Source organism: Ambystoma mexicanum, chromosome 5q (assembly GCF_040938575.1).
Source record: "Ambystoma mexicanum isolate Mex_15411 chromosome 5q, UKY_AmexF1_1, whole genome shotgun sequence".
Classification (NCBI taxonomy): Eukaryota; Metazoa; Chordata; class Amphibia; order Caudata; family Ambystomatidae; genus Ambystoma; species Ambystoma mexicanum.
This window is the reverse complement of record NC_090933.1, coordinates 586,998,063-587,013,715: the sequence shown is the minus strand read 5'-3', so window position 1 is coordinate 587,013,715 and position 15,653 is coordinate 586,998,063. Positions and strand designations below refer to the sequence as shown.

General features: G+C 45.0%; 1 protein-coding gene across 1 annotated transcript in view; it reads right to left on the bottom strand.

The window, feature by feature from the left end:
• The window catches only part of RP1 (RP1 axonemal microtubule associated), an 809,829-nt gene that overhangs the window by 552,974 nt on the left and 241,202 nt on the right, over positions 1–15,653 (bottom strand). The window contains exon 4 of the mRNA XM_069621057.1: positions 8,792–8,955. Within this exon, the coding sequence (XP_069477158.1) occupies positions 8,792–8,955 (164 nt within the window). The remainder of the gene's footprint in view (positions 1–8,791; positions 8,956–15,653) is intronic.

The following is a 15,653-nucleotide window of genomic DNA, read 5'->3' as shown; positions in this document are numbered from 1 at the left end:
CCACAATTGGGAAGGGAAAACGAGAGGAACACACATGCACCTATGTGACGTACGGAGAGAGGAGTGGGGGAACGAGACACCGGCAGCAAGCATGGACCAGAAGTCAGACAGACAAGAGACTGTGCAACTATGTCTAAGCCGGCAGAAGCCAAAGAAAACCCCACAATGCAATGGAACTAGAACATTTCGGGAGAGCCCTGACGAAACACGAAGAAGTGAAATACATAGATAAATCTAGGTACAGAGTCTGGAGCCAGCAGTAAGAAACACGGGAGCTGGAAGTTACAGAGAGCAGGCCGCCAAGACCCATGGACAGAACCGCAAGGAATGACAGGACTTGGGATGCCAGTTTCAAGGCACCACGTCGCAACGAGTGCACCACGAAAAGGAGGGTAGCACCTGGAAAGCGGCTGAGCCCAAGCAGGGGGAGGGTGGCTGGGCGTTTGTTTCTAGTTTTAGTAGTTGTGTGGTACAATTTGTTGGGGGAAGGCACGAGTGGAGGAAGGTACATTGAGCAACAAGGAAACAGCGAGGTTGAAAAGGAGGAGTGTTCAAAGCGACGCCCGAACATAGAGAACCTGCGTAGCACACCAGGGATGGAAATATGCCTAGAACGGGAACAGGTGGTGACCGAATGTGCTCGGAGGGACCAACACCACCCCCGCAAACTGGATAAAGAATGGGGGAACCCAGGGGCGTCAATCGCTAGGCGAACAATAACACATGGGCCCATGGGAATGAGCGGGCCACTGGACACAATACATACATGGGCCAGGAAGCGTTGAATGTAGTCACATGGAATATCAGGGGATGAAACGCCTATGTTAAGAGGCTAAGGGTTTATGCATGGCTGAATAAGACGAGGATCCACATCGCAATGCTGCAGGAGACACACCTGACGGCCGAAAAACAGATTAAGATAGCCAAGAAATTGGGAGGCCAGTTGTACAGCTCAACATACTCTAATTACGCCAGGGGAGTGTTGACGTGGATCACTCCGGGGACCCTGTTCCAGCTCATAAACCAAGAGAGGGATGCAGAAGGCAGAGTACTGATCATACACAGAAAGCTGGAGAACCAAGAGGTGTGTCTAGTGAGCACACATGCTCCCAACCATGATGCAACAGAGTTTTTCAGGACACTCACACCCCGGCTGGCCCTATATTGGAAGCAATGGTCATCTGGGCAGGTGACTTCAAGTGCACGTTGGCCCCTCGACTGGACGGATCAGATACAAAGCACAGGAAGCCAGTGCCTCCAGCCCGAGCACTACGGAATATACTGGACCAACTTGAGTTGGAAGACATCTGGAGGAAGGTACATGGGGACACAAGGGGGTACACACATTACAGCACCCCACACGGGATATTTACACGGATAGACTATATGTTCACTGGCAAAGAGACACTGGGGGAATTTACCGGGGCACATATGCATGCACAGACACTGTTTTATCATGCCCCACTAGTGGCGAGATGGGAACACACATATGGGAGAGCTCCCATACCCACATGGCGAATGAGAGCAGAGGCATTGACAGACGGGGACTTCCAAGAGCACATCCAGAGTACAATAGATTACTATTTTGACCACAATAAGGGAGTGTGGACAGCGCCGGAATGATCTTGGAGGCCCTCAAGGTGGTGGTAAAGGGTGCGGCAATAGGAAAGACTGGAGGACTCAGGGGAGGTATTCTGGCCATTCTGGACGGGAAAGAAAGGGGGGTGGAACAGGCTGAAGCACGAGCGGGCAGGATAGGGGTCCAACCTGGGGACCTCACCGCACTAAAGCTGCAGTGTACGGCACTCTGGGAGAGGTTGGGAAGGCTGGTTTATGGGAGGTATATACATTCTGTTAGGTTAATTTCTTAAGCACGCAGTCACCCGAGGGTATCATGGCGCTAAGGAGAGAGACCAAATTCAACCAGGAGTCAAGGTCAGCAGAGGAACATGCCTAGAAGAGCAAAGTTTTAAGAGCTTTTCTGAAAGCCAGATGATTAAGTAGCTTCCTGATCGAGAGTGATAGCCCGTTCCATAGGTTGGCTGCGCTACGGAGAAGGCACGACCACTTATCCTTCTGCGGCAAAACCTGGGTAAATAAGGAGATCTGCAGTAGAAGAGCGCAAAGAGCACCCAGGTTTATAGCGAGAACATTTTACTTGAAGGAACTCTGCACCCTGAGAGTGGAGAGCAGGGTGAACTATGCACAGGGCCTTTAATCTGATGCACTGGCTAACCGGTAACCAGTGGAGGGAGCGTAGCACTGGGGTAATTTAGGCTCCACAAGGGGTACCAGTTGCTATCCGGGCTGCCACGTTTTGTAGACGCTGCAGCCACCGTAGATGCCGATTGGTTGGGCTAAGTACAGCGAGTTGCATTAGGCAAGATAGAACCAAGGCTGCGACCACCGGAGGGCAGAGATGTTTAGGGATCATAGGAAGAACCTTCTTTTGGACCTTACGTTGGTAGTGGCCTGCCTGACAGACAGCTGTGACGTGGTTCGCCATCGACAGGGAGACGGAGAGGATAACCCCTAGATGTTTTACCTTGCCAACCAGGCTAGGAAGAGATCCAAAAGTGGAAGGCCAAAATGCAGAAACCCAAAGTGAAGGGTCGGGGGGGCACGCAACCACCAGGACCTCCGTCTTGTCTCCGTTCAGTTTGAGCCAATTGTGGTCCATCCATACCACAACAGCCATCAAGCAACTTCGAAGGCATGACGACACCTCAGCTTGATCATGGTCAAGCCGGATCAAGATCTGTGTTTCGTGTGGAACACCACGAGCCCTGTGTGAGATAACAGAGAGAGGAAACGAAACGCTGCATGGAGAGGGTCTGAGTGCAATCCGCCAGAAATGAAGTGAACCAGGCTAGCACCTGACCAGATATACCTGTCTGGGCAAGGCGAGATAACAGGATGGTGTGGTCAACAGTGTTGAATGCCGCTGATAGATCTAATAAAATCAGGGCCCCTACCCCGCCTGAATCCACTAGCATGGACATGTCATCCTGGACAGATACTAACACACTCTCAGTACCTCTGCTAGGTCTAAAACCAGCCTTTTTTCAGAATTGAAGACATTAGAAGATTCGAGAAAAGAAGAGAGCAAAGGTGTGACAAAAGATTTGAGTAGTTTAGACAGGAAAGGAAACAAAGAAATAGGATGGAAGTTAGCTAGAACGGTGGGATCCAGTCAGGGCTTTTTAAGAAGCAGAATGACCCTAGCAGATTCCAACTCGGGTGAAACAATCCCCGATTGGCATGAGTCATTTATAGCGGTAGTTAAAGCTTCGAGAAGGTCTGGTGCAAATTATTTCATAATCTTCACTGGAATAGCATCAGACGGAGAGGAAGATCTGATCTTTTGAATAGCTGTTAGTACTTCTCCTTCTGTAAAGAGGGGAAAAGGTGGACCATTTAGCGGTTCTTTCTGAAGGTGTAGAAATGGGAGTACTACTAGTATTGTCAGCCGGTGCGGCTAGAGAATTTGCAATATTAATCCGGATGTGAGAAATAAGTGGGAACGACCATTGCATAATTCTTGAGTTGGCTCAACCCTGGAAGTGAGAGAGTCCGAGGATGACAATGATTTAACAATGGAGAATAGCGTTTTTGGCTGACACAAGGCAGTTTCGATTTTACTGGAGAAGTAGTCTGCTTTGGTGGTTTTAAAATTCACCAAATAAGTGTGAAAGGCATGATTTATAGGTTTCTCTGAGAAGGGGATCATAAGATTTGCATCACTTACGTTCAGTTTTGCCTTTGAGTTATACAGAGGCTACATGCAGAGGGGGACAAGCCCAGCAGCCTCCTGGCCTAGCTAACTAAATGGGAGGGTAAGCGGGAACTAATAACGGTGATCAGAGATGAGCAAGGGGAGGAAGTCAGGACCCAAGGAAGATAGCAACAAGGTCTTCTCGAGAAGCTGTACTCCAGAGTCCAAGAAGCAGAGGAGGGAGATATAGCTGATGCTATGGAAGAGATTAAACTTCCCCAGCTAACATCGGAGCAGATTCAAATGTTAGACGCACACCTCATAGTGGAGGAACTGTCGGCTGTTATCGCTGACCTCCAGATGGGCGAATCCCCGGGACCGGATGGGTTACCCAGCAAATTTTATAAGAAATACACGGGTAGCTTGGCCCCCTAAACTGTTGGAAACACTGGAGGAGGCATATGAGAAGGGACAGCTCCCCAGTAGTATGTCGGAATCCATAATAGTACCCATACTTAAGCCCGGGAAACCGCCCCAGGAGTGCGGCTCCTACAGACCAATCTTCCTGATAAACCAAGACTCGTGTGGGGAGGGGGCAGAAACAGGATAGCACTGAGCACGCTACGAAGGGACTACAAATGGGGGGGCATCAGGCTCCCAGACTTCGAAGAATATTATTTAGCTGGTCAACTGCAATTTGTGGTACAGTAGATGGGCGAGGAATCCTCCATAGACTCAATACTTTTTCAACCGGCTGTGCTGCAATACTATCTGAGGGAACTCCTGTGGATAAATCCAACCCCAGCCAAAGCGCTTGCCATCATGGTCAAGCTGAACATGTCCCTGCGTAAAAGGGCGTGGAAAATTCAAGGAGTCAATTAAGCCTGCTCTAGGCAGATTCCTCTGGCAGGAATGGCCGATGCCCGCATTGCAAAACTGACAACGTATAGGACACATTGGGAAGATAAGGGAATGGCCCAAATAGGGGACTTGTGGAGGTATGGCCACTTGGTGAACCTTCAAACTTTGGTGGAGAAGCAGGGAATACATAAGGGCCAATTCATACAGTACAATAACATGGTCCGGAAGGTCAGGAAAATGTGGGAGACTGTACCGGTGGCGGATAGAGCAGGAGGGGCACTGGACGCATGGTATGACATCTCAGAGGAGGGGCACACAGTATACGAACAGCTGCTGGGCTCTACCAACACGAGAGAATTACAAACGCGTGCCAAATGGGAGGAAGAGATCCAGCAGCCCTTTACGGACGACGAATGGGGACAGGTCCTCCGATATGCAAAGAAAGTCTCCAGTAACGCAAGGTTCAGACAGATGCAGCTCTATCTAATACACAGGGCATACTTAACACTGAGAAGAATGTCGAACATGGGGGCAGACAGACTCGGGACTGCCCCCATGTTGAGAGAGGAGCGGGCGTATATGTTGCACATGTTCTGGTCATGGCCGAAGGTGACGCACTTCTGGGACTCCATCAAGAAGAGAGCCAAAAAGGGGGGGATCCTAATGCAGGCATGGTTGCCCCAGTCAGTCTTATCTGCTGGGCCTGTTCCCGAAGGGGGTAGGCAGAGAACACATTTGGCGCAAATGAAAGACTTGATGGCAATACTGGCCAAACGCTGCATAGCAATGGAATGGAAAACAAGCACGGGGCCATCAATAGAGAGGTGGTGGGTAGACCTGCAAAAATGGGTGATTGCTGAAACAACGGTGTGGACTAGGGCACTGCAGAGGGGAGAAAGTGACAGTGGAGCAAAGGTCGTGGCATGGAACAGTTTGGTACAGGACAAAAACACAACCATGTATTGCTGTTCGGAAGAGAAGAAGGAGATAGCATTGGCGAACTGCCCAGATGATAGAGGAATCTAGCAAACAGGAGAGGGAGTGATTAAGGAAGTGTGGGGCCCAACTGAACCCTGGAGTAACACACAGAACAACGCAAGGACATTACGGAAGGGAAGGGAAGAAAACCTTGCTGCAAATCAAACTAAGAGAACAGTTAGCAAACTCCAACTCGAATGGGCCTTTAGAGTAGTGATGTGTGTTGTTGTTTGAAGTTGTTATATGTTATGGTTTATGTTGGTGTGGAACATGCAAATAAAAAAAGTTTATTAAAAAAAACACTTGACTATCAAGCTGGTGACGTTTTATGTGATGGGATGAAAGAATAGGAGGACCATGACATTAAAAAGGTCTTGTGTGTCATACAAAGGACGTTAACATGAATTTCTACTTCAGGTTTCTTTGCAGTGACCTAATCACAGGGGAAACATGTTCCTGCAGTGGGATCTTAGTAAATGGACATGCTTCTGCATTTTGCAGCTCTTGAAGTTTGGAGAAATATTGAGGTACCCAAGAAATAAGGTATATCAATAATATAGGTGGGATGAAACAAGAGCAACAATGGCATAGGTTCTGTGGGATTGTTGAAAGTAAGGAAAATGTTCCCTTATCAAAAGGTCCAACAAACCAACCTTCTCCACCTGGTTGATCTGGGATTCTAAGGTCATGATCAAACATAACTCCATCTTCATCATCTGAATCTACTGTCTAGTCGGCCAAGTGATGATCCTGGCCTTTTCTCCTGCTGTAGTCTTCAGTGTTATGATCAGCACTCATTTTTAAGAAAGTAAGCTCTCATGCCAGCCTAATACCTTCCACCTTAGCTCAGACCTTCTCCCTTCCACCCAGGGTCACCCATACCCACCACTCTAGCTCACCCATAAAACCACCATGCTTACCATAATATTTCCAAACATAGTGTTTGTTTGCAAGTAAAATTAGGAATACACATAATAAAACAGGATGACATAATCAGAAATAACAAACCACTGGACATAATTAGAAATAGGAAATTAATTTCGCAGTCTGACAAGTGTCACTGGAATTATTACCGATTTATGGAGTAGGGGGTACACTCCAATGACACTTCATAAGTGACAGAGCTCACAATTATATAGATTCATTGATCATCTAACCCAGTCGCAGTGAGACTCTCTCTGAACACCCCAAGCGTGTTGTTTTAAACACATAATAAAACGACTTCTGTACACTGAAATGAAAAGAGGTCTTTCTACTATGTCTATTACAACTATAATGTTTCTGCAAGCACTACTTTGCGGACAGTTTTAGAATTACTGGCTAAGTAGAACCCACGTATTTATTGTACAAATTACTAACTTAAAAACAGTAGTAACTGTATGCCTGCTTTGGAATTTGGGGCATGTGCCACTTGCGCACTGCATTGCTCCAGTGTCTGTGTTACATAAAACTGGTCCATTCACATTTGCAGTTGATTCTTGTCTTTTTACCAACATTTTGATATTTCCCATTTTCTGTGATTGCCTTCTTTCGAACTAGTCATAGACATGATTTAATTTGCCATCAATATTACTGAGCTGGATAAAAATGAAACTTCATGGGTGATATTAAGTACTATTTGTATAAAGCATTAGGTGAAGAAACTCTAAATGAATCTTAAATATAGGTTGAATCTGTGTTACCAGATGATATGTGGTTATTATTTTGCCTACTGTTTGTTTGAGTTTACTTTTTGATGAGCCTGCTTTTTATAAATATTTCTTTTTCATAGATGTTCTGCCATGTTAGTGTGGTTTCTATCGATTCACATATTTGGACACATGCACAAAGGCATCCAATTTGACCTGTCCTCCTCTCTATAGAAAGTAGCTTTGCCATGTTGTATTACACAGTGGGGAATGGAACATCATTTGTATAAAAACTACTTTCATTAAAGGTACAGGCAAAGCAGAACACAAATGCAGAACTGCATTAGATAATACAGGCAGGGCTAAATCCTTACTTTGATGTTAGTAAACCAGAGAATTCTCTTCAGGAACTGGAACTCGTCTTACACTTTGACCCAATTCCTAGGGATCGTTTGGTTGGTAGTATGCGTCCCATCATACAATTATGAATCAATATCGCTAGTTATAGGCTTTCACCCACACAAGAGCCACTTGCAAGGGTGCATAAGAGTGTTAGAACTGATATGATATTGTTTCGTCCTCATTGTATATGTTGGCCTATGCCCAGTCGCTTTGCGAGGAAATCCATATTACAAGGTCGTGACCTCAAGTGAATCAAGCCTCCCTTTTAGGTTAGAACCGCCATTTTGGGGTTTTGTACAAAGTCACCCTGTAATCTAAAATGGCTGTCTTGTGTGCTCTTGTTCTTGCCTTAACCTCTTCAACCTCTGTAGGAGAGTTAATGTCTAACCTGCCTTCAGGCTACATGTTAGGGTCATGTAGACCTTGTCCTTTGTTGACCTCGGGAGCAGGGGATTACTTGAATCAGCAATGTTAAACTACAAGTATACAAGAACAGTAACGCTATCCGAATATAAAATGCGAAACATTTGTTTGATCTGTATTAAAACGATACGTAAAGAGTGTAACGTTAAATTGAAGAATAATGGAGTGTGTTAGTAAATGTATTCAAAAGTAAACCGCATGCACGAGATATGTAAATTAGGAAAGTAAACCTGGTGCGACCCTAGCCCAATGTATTATTAACTTGTAAGAGGCTGGACATCATTTTTACAAATTGTATAAATACGTCGATGTCCAGCTAGCAAATCCCGCTCACTGCTCACATTGAACCCTGCTGGAGGTCTCTGTGATGTATTGACGGCCAAATAGCTATTTGTGTACTTTGTTGAATACTGTTCAGTTTTGTAATAAAGATTCTGGGAATCTTTACAAGCCCGTGTCGGTGTATTTTCCTTTGCTTGGTGTAACAGCTGTAATATTGTATTTTTTCTGATTCCACAAGAGAGACCGGGTGAATACATTGTAAAAGAAAAACCAACACATTCGCAAGAACATGGGTTTGGAGTCTTGTCAATGGTCTATTAATGCCCCCCCGCTCCCTCTTTCTCTCACCCATTCCAACCGCTGTTCTCTTTCTACACATTGCCAGTGCCTTGAATGGAATATTGGTTGTGAGAAACTGTGATTGACTGCCTCGCTCAAAATCACAAGTCACTACTACAACACAAACATAACGAGTGGCATATCCTATTGCAAATCTACATACTGTGAATATATCTTCATGACCGCTTCGAAAAATATCTTTTCCTCCACCATAGAGAAAGGTAGGCCCAGAACACCGACGATGCCCGTAAAGAGTGATGTACACTTGAGCTGTCGTTCCAGCAGATGCCATATCACTGGTGTACACAGACACTTTCCATTGACCCGCTGCAAAGACAAGAATATAGGGTAGGTGGTTACAATTTTAGGCAGAACCAAGGAAGGAATTATGTTGAAGAAATATGTAATCATGACATGTCTATTTGGCAGCTTTCATTTCACAGCATTTGAATACTCCCTAATGTCATATTCGGTCCAAGAGATTACAGGCCTAATTCACAGAAGCGTTTTATAATGGCCAAACCCCATTGGAAAACGCTCTGTGAATTAGGCCCTAAGTGCCTTACTTGTATGATAGTTCAACAAATGAGTCATTTTTTAAGTAAATTCCCAACACCGGACACATTTCACCCAGTAACAATTTAAAGGCATAGACAGCCACACAAAGCTGGGCCCCATGTCAGGCCTGGAGCACTAACCAGAATGCTGACCTTTTTTCTTAAACCAAAAACTTCAGTTCCATCTCTGTCCCTCTGTACCTCTATATTCAGCTATAACAGGACCAGCTTCCTTGTTTCTAACCATACATTCTTACTTTGAGCATGTGTTTTGAAAGCTTTCTGTTTTTTATGACATGGCCTACAGCATCTTACCTAAGAGTCTGAGAATTTAGAAAATATTATAGTACTGGTGTTTGATTTGCTTTGCCACTTTCTTTTCTATGGGACAAAAGGCTGCCTACATTTTTGGAGCAGGTTTTGTGCAAATGCCAGTGATTTGGTACTGAGGTTGCTACGTAAATCCTTGACTCCCTATACATGCTCATTATGCAAACAAAATAATTGATTTGAAGGTTGTCTTGTTGGTTCCTGTTGTATGCTTGTGAAACCAGGCTCTATCCAGGTCTGTGATGGCGGTCAGTGTTGCTCTCTATTACTGGGCACACTAAATTATCTCCAATGCATTTTCAGGCATTATATATATATATATATAGAAGACATAAGCTAATGTGTCCTTATAGTTCGTGTTTTTATGGATCACATGTGGATTTATGGGAAGTCACCCCTACCTGGCCAACTAATTCTGAAATACGACAGCTGAGAGAGCTTATCAGAAGATGAAGGGAAGTCTCTGGAAGCAATTACATTAACAAAGTTCGCTGGTTCTATCTCTGGTCTTTCGAGTGATGAGTTGAGTTCTTTTGACCACTGCTGGTCCTGTTGTGAATGAATACTTTAAATAGACATTCCGTCTATAAAATGACCGCACAGGTCAAAACACTACATTGCATTTGTTTTTTTCTAGATTTCGTTCGGTCTCTGTCATCAGATTTAAGTGAATTTGCATGATTCCTCTATTGCCTTCATTGTGAGCACATGGTGTGCTGGCTAGGACACCCCTGTCAACCTCTATGCTCATTTGAGTGCACATAGCAGCTCTACAGTTCCAAAATGTTTCTACTGGATACAGTTGCTTGCATATGTGCATTTGGACAACTACTGTACCAGGTTGAAGAACATCCCAGTTCATTTCAAAGTCATATTACAAACGATGATCGTTGTCTAATCGTGTCTATTTATTTGTATTTATTTATTTTATTTATAGAGTCATGGAAGCGCTAAACAGGACAGACAACACACAATAAAACAGGCAAGGATGCATAATAATGAAAGATTCACAAGAGAAGCCGAGTAGATCAGCAAAACAGAATAGTTTTCAACCTTTCTTTAAAGCTGGGTAGTGATGCACATGCTCACAGATAAGGTGGCAGTGCATTCCATAGTTTAGGATCTGCTTGTGGGAAGAATCGCTGCACTACACAGGAACATTTGGTCTGTGGAATTTACAAGAGAGAGGTATTGTTCGATTGCAGTGTTCTTCAAGCTGGTAGCCAGGAGATGCAGCTGGCTAGGTATTCAGGCCCAAGTCCATAGAGACACTGATGTGTAATACATTGTACAGGAAACAGTATGCAACTACTCGCTGGGAGCCATTGCAGGGCTCTTCTGGCTGAGGAACTAGCCCTTCAACAATGCATACAGTGTTGTTCTGAATGATCTGGAGCGGGCAAACTCTCTCTTGGCAATACCCAGCAAAAGACTGGCAAAATAATACGGCTTGGCCCCCATGATAGCACGTGCAATGATGGCACAGTTGGAAGTATTCAAAAAGGGCCGGAGCTGTGCCAGCAATTTCAGATGGTATGACGTACAGGCAACCAAACTGTTCCGCTGTGCCTTCATGGACAGATCTTGATACAGGGTGTCTCCCTGAGTCTTGGCTTTGGATTGAGTCTTAATGGTGCAGCCCGCAATAATGAACTAGCAATACTTTGGGCTAAGCTTCTGAAGTTGAGGTGCAACCAATGGCTCCCTTTTAGTGTCATTGAGTGATAGGCTTTTTGGTTTGCATCCAGGTTTGGATCAGACGTGGGTCCGGTGCCTGCTGGGCCTAGAGACCCAAGCTACTCCTCACTGATGAGCCCCAACAAGGGCGAAACATGTTTGGGGATGCTTGTGGTCTTGTGCAGAAGGGATGTGACCTAACAGTTCGGGCTGGACTGCCCCTTTTGGGGTGGGGCCATGCCCGATTTGCATATGGTCTTTCCCCTTCTGTAATGGCTTGGCAGGCAAAGAACGATGGTCTGGAGGGTTGCCCCAATCTGTGCCCGTGGTTAAGATTCAGTCTAAACCTTCCAGCCATCATCTCTTTGTTTTTGCTTGGATCAAAAGGTTCACAGTGATGGAATCAGTGGAATAATTCCCTCAGAGCGGCACCACCCACTGTTTGTCATCTGCATAATTTTCATAAAGTATTCCAGCTGCATCCAATTGATCGAATAATGGGAGTGTAAAGATGTTAAACAGTGTTGGTGACACACAGGAACCCTTTAGCAGGCAACAAGTGACAAAGAACTCCTCCTTCATCAACTCCTGAGAGAGAGAAGATAGAAAGGTCTTTACCCAGCTTGCTACTGAAGCGGAAAAGTGTGCTGTGCTACCTACTCTGTCCGAGAGAATGGAATGATCCACCAAGTGAAGTGCTGCGGACAGATCCAGCAGCACAAGCATGGCTGTATTTCCTTTCCTAAAGATGTTAAATATATTCATTGTTAAATTAAGAAGGGTTGACTCTGTACTGTGGCCATGGTGAAAACCAGATGATTTCTGTCCCAAAATATTATGTTGAAGAAAAAATTCTTCGATTTGTAGTTGTGCCACTGTATCTAATATATTTAGCAGGTATGGGACATTTGCAATTGGCCGATAGTTTCCTGGCACACTCGCATCCAAGGTTGGTCTTTTACTCAATGGGGCGATCCAGACTTGTTTGATATTTGAAGGGACAGAATTTTCCCTAATGGAGACATTTATAAATTTAGTGATCAAAGGGACGAGCTGGAGGGCACACAATTTAGTGTGAGCGTGGGACAAATATCCCCCTTGCAGTCCATGGGCTTTAGCTTCCTGAGGACATCAGCTAAGTAATGCTCACTAATAGGCTGAAAGTCGAATATAGGACAATCAACATCACTGCTTGATGGTGAGCAAGCATAGTAGCTCCCCTTCTCTTCTCGATTTTGGCGGAAATGTCTCCTTGAATGTTCTCTAGCTAGTTTATCATTGCATTTTGGATAGATAAGTACCAACTAGAGTCATTGATGACCTGCGAGTGGGGCAAGTATGAAGCCTCCAATTCTTTAAGGATTCATAACAACTCCCTATAATTGGAGGTTGATCCTGCGATTCTTTGATCATAAGAGCACTATTTAGCATCTGATATGGCTTTTATATATGCTTGTGCTGCCGCCAAGTAGGTGATTTTATCATCATCGGCGTGGGTTAATTTGCATTGCTTCAGGGATCTGATCTTATTAGTTTTTAAGTTGTGGATATTGGTAGAATACCATTTTTGGGACAGGCTTGTTTTCACCGGGACCACACAGTTAACGGCCTTCTCAAGAGTATTATGATACGCTTCAGATAACTCATCAGTTGTGTTATAGTTAGAAAAGTTGTTGATAGTATGTGAAATGTAAGGGGCCATAGCCATCAGTGTTAACTTACGCAGATTTCTATATGACACCCACGCCTTTTCTGATCGGCTTTTATGATGAATGGAATGGATAATGACAAGCTCCATTTTACAAGGTAGTGATAATTCCGAACGCAGGGCTTACTCCCTAGGTCATGTATGATGAGATTCTGGCTGAGTACCCAGTCAAGTATCCTACCCTTAATGTGGGTAGGTGATTTAACACGCTGAGAGAAGCCCAGGTCACACAATGTGGTTCTAACTACTACAGCCTGAGAAAAAGCCAAGATTAAAGTCTCCCAAAATAGGAGTCCTAGATTTTGGTTTGAGACTGGGAGATGTCAAATCACTTAGACTAAGCAAAAAAACTGGCATGTTATGCAGAGGTCTGTATATGAGAAATATGTTCCCTGTTGCATTCGGGTTCATTTTCAACTTTGCCCATAGTACTTCACAGTCGGCTCAGCTAATGTTCTCAAGTTTCCTGATCTGTAAGGACATGTCGTAAATCAAGGGCACTCCACCACCTTTCCCATTCCCCCGATCAGTTCTATTGGTTTTATTTCCATTTAGTGCATAGAATTTATTTTATTTACCCACTTGAATAATATGATCCAAAATTTGGATTCTACATGCACCACTTGTAGTTGGCCTGCAACAATCTCCAACGTACAACATAGAGTGGAGCCCTCTGGGGGCTGTACACTTACAGTCCCAGTAAGCACATAACCATTATTCTTTTTCACTAATTTTTTTATAGCTAGAGTGTATTTTTCATTCATTTCTTTAGCTTAATTATTCTGTTAATTAGCAGTTAGTGTCCCAATGACACCACATAACATCGGTACATGTTTCGGAGAAACATCTGTATCAAGGTTGTCACTAACCGCGGTGGTCAAGGGCGTGGGTAATTGTTGCCCGCAGGGTGATTGTTGTCTGCGGGGCAGAGGTTACTGGGACCCGCAACTGCAGGCTGTCGGAGGCCTCGGTGGAACTGCTTAGTGGTATCAGCTGGGAGAGAGGAACGGAAATGTTGAACCTCATTACGAGTGTGCCAGTCCGGTAACAACGGTGCCGGTAAGCTACCGGCACCATTGTTATCGGGTTGGCATACTCCGAGGCCTGCGAGTGGGTGCCTTTCAGCCCATCAGGTCTGACCTGGCGGGCGGAACGGCACCCACTCACAGACCTTGACGGATGCACCGGTACCATTCATCAATGGTGCCGGTGCATCCATCCTCGCCATTCCCATTGAGTCCAATGGGACTCAAGTGGGAATGGGAGTAATTTTTCTGCCGCCCGGCAATAGGGAATTACCGGGACCGCCGGGGCTGTAATGCCCCGGTTAGTCCCCATCACCAGACACCGGAAAAAAATGACTCGGGTGGCAGCCGTGCCGGTATTTACCAGCACAGCTACCGCTGGACTCATAATGAGGCCCATTGTGTGCTTAGAGGTTACTGACTGCAGGAGCTAATAAGCAGCCGGGTAACGAGGGGGTGATACCATACTGTTCTTATCTTGTTTTTTAACCCTGTGGCGGCTCGACCAAGATCACAGACTGATCAGTCTGAATAGACTGAGTGGGGGGTGGGCAAGGCAGGGCGCCCCGAAGCGTCCAATTTGCCATGCGACAGATGGCATATAAAGCTAGGTTGAGTTAAGCTAAGCCAGTTCTTTAATGCTCGACTTATATTTTTTTTTTACCAATGCAAGACAATGCATTAGTGAGACACAAGATGCTGACTATTAAGCAGCCCTTCAAAAGCCCCCTCTTCATTAGATCCAAGCACATTACGTGTATGGTATGAGATGTTGCTGATTCGTTGTAAAGGGCAGGGCCTTAAGATCTGTGGATGTGAATTTAACTGCAGTCTCATTCAAACTGAGCTTGCAGAAATCAAGAGGCTGCTTTTGTCTCTGATTGAATCGCAGGGAGGATATATTCATTGCATGTTTTAGAAATATACCCTCCGTGATGCTGCATGGGACATCCCCCAACAGATCCAACATTACTTTAGAAAATATGGGAGATGCCAGCGCCAGCTCGAACGTCATCCACTTCAACTGGTAAGCCCCCATGGGCGTAATGAACGCTGTCAATGCCCTAGACATATAATTCCACCTGGTAGTAAGCAGACGAGAGATCAAGTGTGCTGAACCACTCTGCCTCCTCCATGGTTGTTAACAGTTCATTAACTTTGGGCAGGGGATGCCTATTGACCCAGATATTATGATTCAAATCCTTTAGATGCACACATAATCTGGTCCGGCCATCCGAATGCTGAGAAACCACAATAGGAGATAACCGCTGACTACTCTCAATGGGACCATTGATGTCCTGCTCACATAACCCACACAACTCCATCCTCACGTTCACCCTCACATCCAATGGCGAATTCCTAACATTATGCACACAAGGCACTGCATTCACCAAAAACTGGATCTTATGGCAATAACCCATTAACTTCCCAATACCTTTACGAAAAACATTCCAGAATCGTGTACTAACCTCTGATGCAAACTTCTCTGATCTAACCTTCCCCACCATCCTCACTTGCAAATCCTATCTGGATGGATTAGATTTAATTGAATGGATATTTTATTTATATTGCGCTCATACAGAGCGCGAATTCTAACCCTAATTTTCCCTGGTGTTTCCTTCCTAGTAGATAATCCCATTTGGCTGCCACATACACCTTAGCATGCATATGTTTTTCACTGTATGCAATATTACTCCAGAAAAAACCCAAGCTATCAAACCTACCTCC